Source organism: Cervus elaphus, chromosome 12 (genome assembly GCF_910594005.1).
Source record: "Cervus elaphus chromosome 12, mCerEla1.1, whole genome shotgun sequence".
Classification (NCBI taxonomy): Eukaryota; Metazoa; Chordata; class Mammalia; order Artiodactyla; family Cervidae; genus Cervus; species Cervus elaphus.
In genome coordinates this window covers 98,873,816-98,887,055 of record NC_057826.1, presented here as the reverse complement: position 1 = coordinate 98,887,055, position 13,240 = coordinate 98,873,816, and the positions used below count along the sequence as shown (strand labels likewise).

General features: G+C 41.7%; 1 protein-coding gene across 1 annotated transcript in view; it reads left to right on the top strand.

The window, feature by feature from the left end:
• Positions 1-1,398: 1,398 nt before the first annotated feature.
• MCC (MCC regulator of WNT signaling pathway) overlaps positions 1,399-13,240 on the top strand; it is a 488,910-nt gene continuing 477,068 nt past the window's right edge. Inside the window, exon 1 of the mRNA XM_043920198.1 lies at positions 1,399-1,627. Within this exon, the coding sequence (XP_043776133.1) occupies positions 1,497-1,627 (131 nt within the window). The 5' untranslated portion in view covers positions 1,399-1,496. The remainder of the gene's footprint in view (positions 1,628-13,240) is intronic.

Here is a 13,240-nt window from a genome sequence, read left to right as displayed (position 1 = left end):
TAACTGGTTGAAGTTTAAACTCCACTTTCTGTATCAATGGGGTGTGGTAAGGAAGAGATCTGCTCAGATCCTGGAAACCTCTTTGGGTTTCCAGAACCTTCATGCATATTTATAAGAATGCTTTATCCTTTCCACCACCTCCCCCACCCCCCCACCTCCCCCCCCCCCCCGCATTATCAACTCTCTAGGAGAACTTGAAGTTAACAGCTCGTGTCTGACTGTTCCTTGTCAGGCAATAATAAAAGTTTTATTCTATGAAAAATTGGAAAAATAAGGATTTAAAATATTTATTTATTGAAACTTGGGCATTAGTCTTTGTTCAATGGTAGACAGGAATATCTGTATTGCTAACAGAATCTTTTAAGAAAACATTATTGGATATATTAACAAGACTTCTCAGATGGCATAATATTCATCAGAAGATTATAAGTGCTCTGAAATACTGGGACTGTACAAAATTAAAAAGAACTAAAGTAGGAATAGGTGGTGAATGGCATAGAGGCAGGAGAGAAGAGGATAGAGACATCTTCTGACCTGGCAGACAGACTCAAGGCCAATGGATGTCTTCCAGTTATCTATTGTGGCATGGCTTCCCTGATAGCTCAGTTGGTAAAGAATCCACCTGCAATGTAGGAGATGCCAGATCGATCCTGGGTCAGGAAGATCCCCTGGAGAAGGGATAGGCTACCCACTCCAAAATTCTTGGGCTTTCCTTGTGGCTCAGCTGGTAAAGAATCTGCCCGCAATGCGGAAGAACTGGGTTCGATCCCTGGGTTGGGAAGATCCTGGAGAAGGGAAAGGCTACCCACTGCTGTATTCTGGCCTGGAGAATTCCATGGACCGTATAGTCCATGGGGTGGCAAAGAGTTGGATACGAATGAGCGATTATCAGTTTCACTACTGTGGACTGTGGCATAACATACCACCTCAAAACTTATGGCCGGCTAGGCTCAGTTAGACAGTTATCTCTCAGGGTCTCCCATGTAGTTGCAGCGACCAGGGCTGGCTAGCACACTCCGAGGGTTCCCTCCCTCACACTCAGGTGTAGCACCTGAGCTGGGAATGAAGGGGTGCGCGGGCCTGGAAAGAGGAGATAACGGCCTCAAAGGGCCAGGCTGGACCACCTGAATTCGGGGAAAACAAAACTGTACTTAAAATCCCACCCCGATACTCTGGGCAGATTGCATCAGCCCAAGACTTTCACCCCCCTGCCCGGGACCCTCCCGTCACCACCCCCAGCTCCCTAACTCCACGAGCCACCTCCCCGTCCTCCCTCTCCCCTGAGGGGCCTGCTCCGGCGATTTCAGAGCGCCCATCTTCCCAGCCGGAACAAAACCCGGAGCAGCGGAATCCCGCTCCCGGAGCGCCCCGGCGGCCACTGGGCATGCTCCGTCGTCAGTCAGGCTCTGGGCCGGGAGCGGCGAGCGCCGTGCGCGCCGGCGGGTTCCTCCCGCGGCCGCGCGTCCTCCGCCTCCCGAGCCGGGGGCGGGCGCGTGATGGCGGCGGCGGCGGCGGGCAGCGCCAGCGGCGGGAGCAGCAGCAGCGACACGTCGAGCACCGGCGAGGAGGAGAGGATGCGGCGCCTCTTCCAGACCTGCGACGGCGACGGCGACGGCTACATCAGCAGGTACTCGGGGAGGTCCGCGGGACGGGCAGGGGCGCGACCCGCCTCTCCGCGCTGCCCGAGACCCCTCCTCCGCCCCCTCGCCCCCAACTTCCGCCAAGTTGCTCCGAAGCTCACGGGAATAGTTGCCCGCGACTCTGAGAGCGCGTCGCCGGCTCGGCCACTGAGGCCGAGGAGCCGCTCAGCTCGTCTTCTGGAGGTGCCGGTTGGTGCAACTTCCCCAGCGCTGCCTTTGTCTGGGCACAGGGAGACTTCTCTTTCGGATGCGGGTCGTCCCCCGGGACTGGGAGCGCTCCTGCCTCTGGGGAGACCAGTGCGGGCCGCTTGCCCAGGTAGAAGAGGCTGCTCTGCAGCCTCAGGGTGTCAAGACGCTGTGGCCACCGGGCAGCGGTCTTGTCCGTTTGCTCGGCTGAAAGACCCGGGACCGCACCGGGAGAGGGGTGCGCGGTCAGCGACAGAGCTGAGCAGGAAAACAACCTGTGAAAAACTTTCGTGTGCCACAGAGACCCTGCGTTCCAAACTTCGGAGCCCCCAAAGTGGGCATATTAGTAGTTTGCCGCTCAGTACTGATCTAAACCTCTTAGCCTGAGGGGAGCGAAGCGTTCTGGCGCAAAGTGGGGGCTGAGAGGTGAGGCTGTAATAGAGACCCTGCTCCCTACCCCGGCTCAGGGCTCTAACCAGGTGAGCCTCCTGAGGGGCCTCGGGGCGCCTCTGCGTGATCACTTCAAACCGTCGCTGTGCTGGCTTCCAGCTCCCCTGCAGGGGCGGTATGCAACATCAAGCGGCAAGGCTTGGCAAAATAATTACTCTGCCCAAATGTTTATCACGTATCAGACACTGATGGTGAGGAAGGCAATCGTAACGTCTTCCAGATTGCTCATATGAAAGGTCGACACTGAGCGCTGATGCCTGTACGCGCCGAAATTTGAATTGCCTTCAAAGGGGTAGGCAGCCTAAATTGTGTGTTACATGTTTCTTTAGCCTTTGTCTTGGTGATGGTGGAAGATACTCTGAAAATCCCAGGGTGCCTCCTACTGATTGTACTTGCTTACACAGAGAAAAAGAGTAGGGAATCCCTCCCCACCCCCAAATTAAAAAAAAAAAAAAGTCTCTGAAATAGGGGATTAGACATGTGAAATTAAAAAAAAAAAAAAGACAGTTAAAAAAAATTCTTTCAGACTTGACTCAATTATGATAATTCCTAGCTGAATTTTATTTCTTTTTTGAAGTTTCATTGGAAAACATTAGAAAGATATCTGAACACTTTATGAAGTAATTGTGTCCTGAAATGAAGAAATATGTAACTCCAGGTGACCTTGTATACATTTTCATCTGGAAGTCTTTCCCTTTTTTGGTTCCAGAATAAAAAAATTTCATCATATAGTTTAGTATTTTGTTGTTGTTATTTCCCTACCTGAAAGTAGGGTAGGAAAAACTCATTTGCAATAATAAAATCTATCTGCATTCTTCATGTTAGAATGCAAAAAGACATTAATTTCATAAGGGCACGAGTGCACATAGAAAATGACCAAAATTCTCTCAATCTAAGGCTTCCCTGGTAGCTCAGAGGGTAAACTGTCTGCCTGCAAGGCGGGTGACCCGGGTTCAGTCCCTGGGTTGGGAAGATCCCCTGGAGAAGGAAATCCACTCCAGTATTCTTGCCTGAAGAATCCCCATGGGCAGAAGAGCCTGGTGGGCTACAGTTCACAGGGTTGCAAAGAGTCGGACACAACTGAGCGACTTCACTTCTTCTCTCCTTCCTTTCCTTTAATCCTATTAATATTGTTGCTTTATCTTAACTACACTTTCTGTATAAATGTTCATATTATTTTGAATGGGGACTGTGTGGACCCTGAAGGATAACGAATTTTGCTTGAAAACTTTGTTTTGGAAGGTGAAGCATTATAAGGCCATGATATTAAAGAAGGAATTTTAGAGGGAGATAGAAATTCACTGGAGTAAAAGTTGAAAAAAACTTTATCCTTTGAGCCACACTTTAATATATCTGCTTGAAAGTTGGAAGGTATGTTCAGTAGCAGTTCAGTCGCTCAGTTGTGTCTGACTCTGTGACTCCGTGAACCGCAGCATGCCAGGCCTCCCTGCCTATCACCAACTCCTAGAGTTTACTCAAACTCATGTTCATTGAGTAGATGATGCCATCCAACCATCTCATCCTCTGTCATCCCCTTCTCCTCCTGCCCTCAATCTTTCCCAGCATCAGGGTCTTTTCCAATGAGTCAGCTTTTCGCATCAGGTGGCCAAAGTATTAGAGTTTCAGCTTCAACATCAGTCCTTCCAATGAACACCCAGGACTGATCTCCTTTAGGATGGACTGGTTGGGTCTCCTTGCAGTCCAAGGGACTCTCAAGAGTCTTCTATAACACCACAGTTCAAAATCATCAATTCTTTGGCACTCAACTTTATAGTCCAACTCTCATATCCATACACTTCTTTATAGTCCAACTCTCATATCCATACATGACTACTGGAAAATCCATAGCCTTGACTAGACGGATCTTTGTTGGAAAAGTAATGTCTCTGCTTTTTAATATGCTGTCTAGGTTGGTCATAACTTTCCTTCCAAGGAGTAAGCATCTTTTAATTTCATGGCTGCAATCACCATCTGCAGTGATTTTGGAGCACCAAAAAATAAAGTCTGTCACTGTTTCCCCATCTATTTGCCATGAAATGATGGGACCAGATGCCATGATCTTAGTTTTCTGAATGTTGAGCTTTAGCCAATTTTTTCACTCTCCTCTTTCACTTTCATCAAGAGGCTCTTTAGTTCTTTTTCACTCTCTGCCATAAGGGTGGTGTCATCTGTATATCTGAGATTATTGATATTTCTCCCAGCAATCTTGATTCCAGCTTGTGCTTCGTCCAGCCCAGTGTTTCTCATGATGTACTCTGCATGTTAGTTAAATAAGCAGGGTGACAATACACAGCCTGACGTACTCCTTTTCCTTTTTGGAACCAATCTGTTGTTCCATGTCCAGTGCTAACTGTTGCTTCCTGACCTGCATACAGGTTTCTCCAGAGGCAGGTCAGGTGGTCTGGTATTCCCATCTCTTTCAGAATTTTCCAGTTTATTGTGATCCACACAGTCAAAGGCTTTGGCATAGTCATTAAAGCAGAAATAGATATTTTTCTGGAACTCTCTTGCTTTCTCAATGATCCAGCGGATGTTGGCAATTTGATCTCTGGTTCCTCTGCCTTTTCTAAAACCAGCTTGAACATCTGGAAGTTCACGGTTCACGTATTGCAGAGCCAAAACTTTAGCTGTGGGCAGTTGCTGTGGAAGTTATATTTAGGCTGTGACAAAATTTACATATAAGAGGAGTTCAAGGTAGCAATTTCATTGAGAGGAGGAAGCATAGACCTTGTCCAGAAGTGTCTTTCCACAGCAAGCACAATTTTCCTGGAGCCCATGTTTATTTGGTATGCTGGAGGAATGAGGTTAATGAAAATGACTCCATTTCCAGTGTCACTCCTTCATGCTGCCACTATTTAATGACTTTACTGACCTCTCTACAGTGTGTGGTAAGGTGTGGAATGCTGTGAATTTTCTCTTATATTAAATTTGAGAGTTGGGCTTTCTAACATAAAACCTTGAATTCTTTAAAAGACGTCAGGTTTGTGCTAACATTAATGGCTGTATCCATTAGGATTTCATTTTGGCTGTACATAATAGAATATATAAGTCAAATAAGGGTTGATTGTAACACCTAGGAGTCTGGAGGTGGGCCAGCCAGGCTGAGACAGCAGCTCTATGATGGGATCAATGCACAGCTTCTTTCTTTCTGTATCACCGTTCTTCACATGGAGAATTCATCTTCATGGTTATCTCACAGTCCTAAAATGATGGCTCTGTGTCCAACTTCATCTCCAAGTTCTGGGGAGGAAGATGTAACAGGAAGCTAAAGTAGATGATGCCTGTATCATCAAAGCACAGCTTTCCCAGATCCCTTAATTGACGTAATGTTGGTCAAACTCTACATGCAGAAGAGTTTAAGGAAGCATGTCATCCATTTGGGTACATTGCCTCCTATACAGAAGCTGAGTTCTGTTATTAAGAGTGAGAAATGGTTTTTGTCATACATTGACATGAATGTATTGACAAAAACCACTACAATATTGTAAAGTAATTAGCCTCCAACTAATAAAAATAAATGGAAAAAAAAAAAAAGAGTGAGAAATGGATATTGGGTAGGCAAGTAGCAACCAATACATGTAATAAAACTCCCCATATTAACCCAAATTCAACTGTATTGGCTCCAGTCCTTTACCCTGGCCCTCATATCCTCAAAGAGAAGTGAACTGGAGGTGTTGTGTTCAGAGGAGGATAAGAAGAGAGCCTGAGGCCCTGTCAAGGCAAACTATTTCACGAAGAAGGGAGATAATAAGTTAGGGCTTTGTGTCTTAAATATCCTCTAGGCCCAGCCTTCCCCATCAAACTGACAAAAAAGGTATTAGCTAACTGGAGATTCCTGGAATTGTTGCTGCTGCCCAGGAACTCCCAGGCTGCCAGGGGAATCCAGAATCATTCCCGTGGATACTTAAACTGCCATGAGGTGGAGCCAGGCCACAGCCTGAAGAGGGAGGAATTCGGGCTGCACACTGACTGCTGCAGGCTCTTCTGGCGCCTTCATTAACCTCACGGTGACTTCATGCCACACTTTCTGGTATTGAGTTTTGCGGGCCCTAGATATCGTGTGATTAGAGATGGTGGTTTTACTCTATTGGCTGACATTAATTTCCCTTTGGAATTCTAAAGCTTTTGTCTTTATCCTTCAGCTTAAGAAACTGTTTATGTTGCACATTTTGACAAATATCATAAACCATCGCTTTCATTTAGACTTAGTCTTCAAACTTCAGCTCAGACTTTATTGCCTTCGAGACAGCTTTCATGACCACTGTATCAAAGTGAATTAGGGATTTCCCTGGGGTCCAGTGGTTAGGACTCTATGCTTTCACTGCCAAGGGCTTGGTTCAATTCCGGTCAGAGAATTAAGATCCTACCAGTTGAGTGGTGTGACCAAAATAAGAAAATAAGAAATGAAGTGAGTCATCTCTACCCTGGCATTATTCTCCATCATAATACCAATGGCTTTCTTCCAAAGAACCCTTTTCAACCTGTAATTGCATTTGTTTATTGCTTTGTTTGCCAATTTATTGTTATTCTCCCACTAAGTATAGCCTTCATGAGGGACAGAATCATGTTTTATTAACTGTACACTCAGGATCTAGCACAGTATTTGCCATATAGCCATTTCAATCAGTAAATTCTGATGAATAAATAACCAAGAATAAACAGTGGTATGTCATGTATACTGAAAAATCTTTCAGGCATTTTCCTTGTTTATGAGATACTTTAAATGTAAGTATATTTTATTATATATTTTCCTTTAAAAATAACTTCTTCCTAGTTATATAAAAGATACTTTTGTTGTTGAAAATTTGGAAAATATATGAAAAATCAAATCAAAATCATCCAGTACCCCATAACTGGGCTTCCCAGGTGGCTCAGCGGGTAAGGAATCTGCCTGCAATACAGGAAATGTGGATTCAATCCATGGGCCAGGAAGATCCCCTGGAGAGGGGCATGGCAACTAACTCCAGTATTCTTGGCTGGAAAATCCCGTGGGCAGAGGAGCGTGGCGGGCTACAGTCAGTGAGGTCACAAAGAGTCAGACATGACCGAAGTGACTGAGCACATATGCACATCCCATAACTAAGGAGTATCACTCCTATTTTCCTGATGACATATCTACATCATAACATCCCTCTAGTAAAATTTAAAATGATTGGAGAAAAGGAAAAGCATCTTGTGTTCTTGGTTAGGAAGATTTCATCTTGTTTTGATGGCAGTACTCCCCTGTTTCACTCCCCTCAACGTCCCCAGTTCTAGGCAACCATTGGTCTACTTTCTGTCTCTAAGCTCTGCCCCTGCTAAGTTGCTTCTATAGATTTGCCCATTATGCATACTTCATGTAAATGGAATCACACACTATGTAACCTTTAGTTGCTTGTGTTTCAGTGTCGTATCTAAGAAAGTTTTGCCTAATCCACAGTCACAAAGATATGTTCCTGTTTTCCTCTAAGAGTTTTATAGGTTTCGTTCTTATATTAGGTTTGTGATCCATTTTGAGTTTATTTTTGTGTATGTTGTGAAGAAGGATCCAAGTTCATTTTTTTGCACGTGGCTATCAAGTTGTTCAAGCACCATTTGTTGAAAAGACTATTCTTTCCTATTTTCTTGACTGTCTCATCACCAACCAGTTGACCATAAACATAAACGTTTATTTCTCTACTCTCAGTTCTTTTCTGTCTGTAGGTGTGCCTATCCGTATACCAGCACCACACTATTCTGATTACTGTTGCTTTGTTTTAAGTTTTGAAGTTGAGAAGTGTGAATCCTCCAGTTTTGTTCTTCTGTTTTTAAGGTTGGCTGTTCTTAGTCCTCTAAGTTCTCTTACACATTTTAGGATCAGCTTGTTAATTTCTTCAACACAGGCAGCTGAGATGTTTCATTGGGATTGCATTGAATATATAGGTCAGTTTGTTCACACGCATTTTTAGTAAATATATTTTTCAGGATATTTTTGTTTTTTTCCACCAGCCCTTTGTTTTATAGTTTTTTAATTTGGAGTAGGCAGGTTAGTGACCATCTAAAGTAACAATAGCAAATGTTTATGGAAACTTTTAAAGTTTACAGTCAGTTGTTCTAAACGTTATCTCATTTGATTCTTGCAACAGGAGTTTACCATCTCTAAGACAGAGAGCCAAAATAACAGAGCCTCTGAGGAAAAAGAATGCACCTGTGGCCCTTCCTTAAGGACATCCCCCCCCCCCCCCCAATAAATGCTGCATAGCTATCATAAGAAAACCTATTATAACCCCCAAAGTCTTACAGTTATTTCCTGTTTAATTTATCCAAGGTCTATGGTGCAGATGAATTTTCATTTTAAAACTGGCTTCTTAGCCTCAGTGGTAATGGCATTTAAATTCTTGGTACAGAAGTCGAGGTATTTGCATTCTAAATAAATTTCCATGGGTGTCTCAGCTGGGGAGACTCCCTTGTTTGGTAAATTGAAAATCTCTCTGAAGTGTCAGTCCCAGAGTAGAAACCATATGGAGAGAAAGGGCATTTCCTTAGAGAACAGTTAATTGTCAGCTTCTCATTGTCATTTCAAAATGTCAGTTTAAATATGTAAATTAGTAATTACTGAAGTCATGCAATTGATTATTGATGACTGTAACTGATGGGAGAAAAAGTGTTGGTAGACAGAAGGACTGTCTGGACCTATTCATTGTTCAAATATTTGGATCCCTGTTCCCTTAACAGAGTGAAAATGTAAATGGAACCAATTGCGAGGTTGACCAGTAAGTGTTAAATGTTTGTCTGATGTGACAGTTGTTAGCTGAGTTTAAGTGTAGCCTTCAGTTGAATATTTAGTTGTGAAACTTTTGCTTGGAAAATTCTAGGCAGATGAGCTCTTTGTTTAATTTTTTAAATGTTCACATCCCAATGTAGAAGATACTTGAAAATGCATCTCAGATTTGATGTTGGTGTTTTTTGTTTTTTTTTTTTTTCTTTTTAATTTTTTTATTAGTTGGAGGCTAATTACTTCACAACATTTCAGTGGGTTTTGTCATACATTGATATGAATCAGCCATAGATTTACACTTATTCCCCATCCCGATCCCCCCTCCCATCTCCCTCTCCACCCGATTCCTCTGGGTCTTCCCAGTGTATCAGGCCCAAGCACTTGTCTCATGCATCCCACCTGGGCTGGTGATCTGTTTCACCATAGATAGTATACATGCTGTTCTTTTGAAACATCCCACCCTCACCTTCTCCCACAGAGTTCAAAAGTCTGTTTTGTATTTCTGTGTCTCTTTTTCTGTTTTGCATATAGGGTTATCGTTACCATCTTTCTAAATTCCATATATATGTGTTAGTATGCTGTAATGTTCTTTATCTTTCTGGCTTACTTCACTCTGTATAAGGGGCTCCAGTTTCATCCATCTCATTAGGACTGGTTCAAATGAATTCTTTTTAACAGCTGAGTAAAATTCCATGGTGTATATGTACCACAGCTTCCTTATCCATTCATCTGCTGATGGGCATCTAGGTTGCTTCCATGTCCTGGCTATTATAAACAGTGCTGCGATGAACATTGGGGTGCACGTGTCTCTTTCAGATCTGGTTTCCTCAGTGTGTATGCCCAGAAGTGGGATTGCTGGGTCATATGGCAGTTCTATTTCCAGTTTTTTAAGGAATCTCCACACTGTTTTCCATAGTGGCTGTACTAGTTTGCATTCCCACCAACAGTGTAAGAGGGTTCCCTTTTCTCCACAGCCTCTCCAGCATTTATTGCTTGTAGACTTTTGGATAGCAGCCATCCTGACTGGTGTGTAATGGTACCTCATTGTGGTTTTGATTTGCATTTCTCTAATAATGAGTGATGTTGAGCACCTTTTCATGTGTTTGTTAGCCATCTGTATGTCTTCTTTGGAGAAATGTCTGTTTAGTTCTCTGGCCCATTTTTGGATTGGGTCATTTATTTTTCTGGAATTGAGCTGCAGGAGTTGCTTGTATATTTTTGAGATTAATCCTTTGTCTGTTTCTTCATTTGCTATTATTTTCTCCCAATCTGACGGCTGTCTTTTCACCTTACTTATAGTTTCTTTTGTAGTGCAAAAGCTTTTAAGTTTCATTAGATCCCATTTGTTTAGTTTTGCTTTTATTTCCAATATTCTGGGAGGTGGGTCATAGAGGATCTTGCTGTGATTTATGTCGGAGAGTGTTTTGCCTATGTTCTCCTCTAGGAGTTTTATAGTTTCTGGTCTTACATTTAGATCTTTAATCCATTTTGAGTTTATTTTTGTGTATGGGGTTAGAAAGTGTTCTAGTTTCATTCTTTTGCAAGTGGTTGACCAGTTTTCCCAGCACCACTTGTTAAAGAGGTTGTCTTTTTTCCATTGTATATCCTTGCCTCCTTTGTCAAAGATAAGGTGTCCATAGGTTCGTGGATTTATCTCTGGGCTTTCTATTCTGTTCCATTGGTCTATATTTCTGTCTTTGTGCCAGTACCACACTGTCTTGATGACTGTGGCTTTGTAGTAGAGTCTGAAGTCAGGCAGGTTAATTCCTCCAGTTCCATTCTTCTTTTTCAAGATTACTTTGGCTATTCGAGGTTTTTTGTATTTCCATACAAATTGTGAAATTCTTTGGTCTAGTTCTGTGAAAAATACCGTTGGTAGCTTGATAGGGATTGCATTGAATCTATAGATTGCTTTGGGTAGAATAGCCATTTTGACAATATTGATTCTTCCAATCCATGAACACGGTATGTTTCTCCATCTGTTTGTGTCCTCTTTGATTTCTTTCATCAGTGTTTTATAGTTTTCTATGTATAGGTCTTTTGTTTCTTTAGGTAGATATACTCCTAAGTATTTTATTCTTTTTGTTGCAATGGTGAATGGTATTGCTTCCTTAATTTCTCTTTCTGTTTTTTCATTGTTAGTATATAGGAATGCAAGGGATTTCTGTGTGTTAATTTTATATCCTGCAACTTTACTATATTCATTGATTAGTTCTAGTAATTTTCTGGTAGAGTCTTTAGGGTTTTCTATGTAGAGGATCATGTCATCTGCAAACAGTGAGAGTTTCACTTCTTCTTTTCCTATCTGGATTCCTTTTACTTCTTTTTCTGCTCTGATTGCTGTGGCCAAAACTTCCAACACTATGTTGAACAGTAGTGGTGAGAGTGGGCACCCTTGTCTTGTTCCTGATTTCAGGGGAAATGCTTTCAATTTTTCACCATTGAGGGTGATGCTTGCTGTGGGTTTGTCATATATAGCTTTTATTATGTTGAGGTATGTTCCTTCTATTCCTGCTTTTTGGAGAGTTTTAATCATAAATGAGTGTTGAATTTTGTCAAAGGCTTTCTCTGCATCTATTGAGATAATCATATGGTTTTTATCTTTCAATTTGTTAATGTGGTGTATTACATTGATTGATTTGCGGATATTGAAGAATCCTTGCATTCCTGGGATAAAGCCCACTTGGTCGTGGTGTATGATTTTTTTAATATGTTGTTGGATTCTGTTTGCTAGAATTTTGTTAAGGATTTTCGCATCTATGTTCATCAGTGATATTGGCCTGTAGTTTTCTTTTTTTGTGGCATCTTTGTCAGGTTTTGGAATTAGGGTGATGGTGGCCTCATAGAATGAGTTTGGAAGTTTACCTTCTTCTGCAATTTTCTGGAAGAGTTTGAGTAAGATAGGTGTTAGCTCTTCTCTAAATTTTTGGTAGAATTCAGCTGTGAAGCCATCTGGTCCTGGGCTTTTGTTTGCTGGAAGATTTTTGATTACAGTTTCGATTTCCTTGCCTGTGATGGGTCTGTTAAGATCTTCTATTTCTTCCTGGTTCAGTTTTGGAAAGTTATACTTTTCTAAGAATTTGTCCATTTCATCCAAGTTGTCCATTTTATTGGCATAGAGCTGCTGGTAGTAGTCTCTTACGATCCTTTGTATTTCAGTGTTGTCTGTTGTGATCTCTCCATTTTCATTTCTAATTTTGTTAATTTGGTTCTTCTCTCTTTGTTTCTTAATGAGTCTTGCTAATGGTTTGTCAATTTTGTTTATTTTTTCAAAAAACCAGCTTTTAGCTTTGTTGATTTTTGCTATGGTCTCTTTAGTTTCTATTGCATTTATTTCTGCCTTAATTTTTAAGATTTCTTTCCTTCTGCTAACCCTGGGGTTCTTCATTTCTTCCTTCTCTAATTGCTTTAGGTGTAGAGTTAGGTTATTTATTTGGCTTTTTTCTTGTTTCTTGATGTAAGCCTGTAATGCTATGAACCTTCCCCTTAGCACTGCTTTTACAGTGTCCCATAGGTTTTGGGTTGTTGTGTTTTCATTTTCATTCATTTCTATACATATTTTGATTTCTTTTTTGATTTCTTCTATGATTTGTTGGTTATTCAGAAGCGTGTTATTTAGCCTCCAGGTGTTTGAATTTTTAACAATTTTTTTCCTGTAATTGAGATCTAATCTTACTGCACTGTGGTCAGAAAAGATGACTGGAATGATTTCAATTTTTTTGAATTTTCCAAGACTAGATTTATGGCCCAGGATGTGATCTATTCTGGAGAAGGTTCCGTGTGCACTTGAGAAAAAGGTGAAGTTGATTGTTTTGGGGTGAAATGTCCTATAGATATCAGTTAGGTCTAGCTGGTCCATTGTGTCCTTTAAAGTTTGTGTTTCCTTGTTAATTTTCTGTTTAGTTGATCTATCCATAGTTGTGAGTGGGGTATTAAAGTCTCCCACTATTATTGTGTTACTATTAATTTCCTCTTTCATACTCGTTAGTGTTTGCCGTACATATTGCGGTGCTCCTATGTTGGGTGCATATATATTTATAATTGTTATATCTTCTTCTTGGATTGATCCTTTGATCATTATGTAGTGTCCTTCTTTGTCTCTTTTCACAGCTTTTATTTGAAAGTCTATTTTATCTGATATGAGTATTGCGACTCCTGCTTTCCTTTGGTCTCCATTTGCATGAAATATTTTTTTCCAGCCCTTCACTTTTAGTCTGTATGTGTCTCT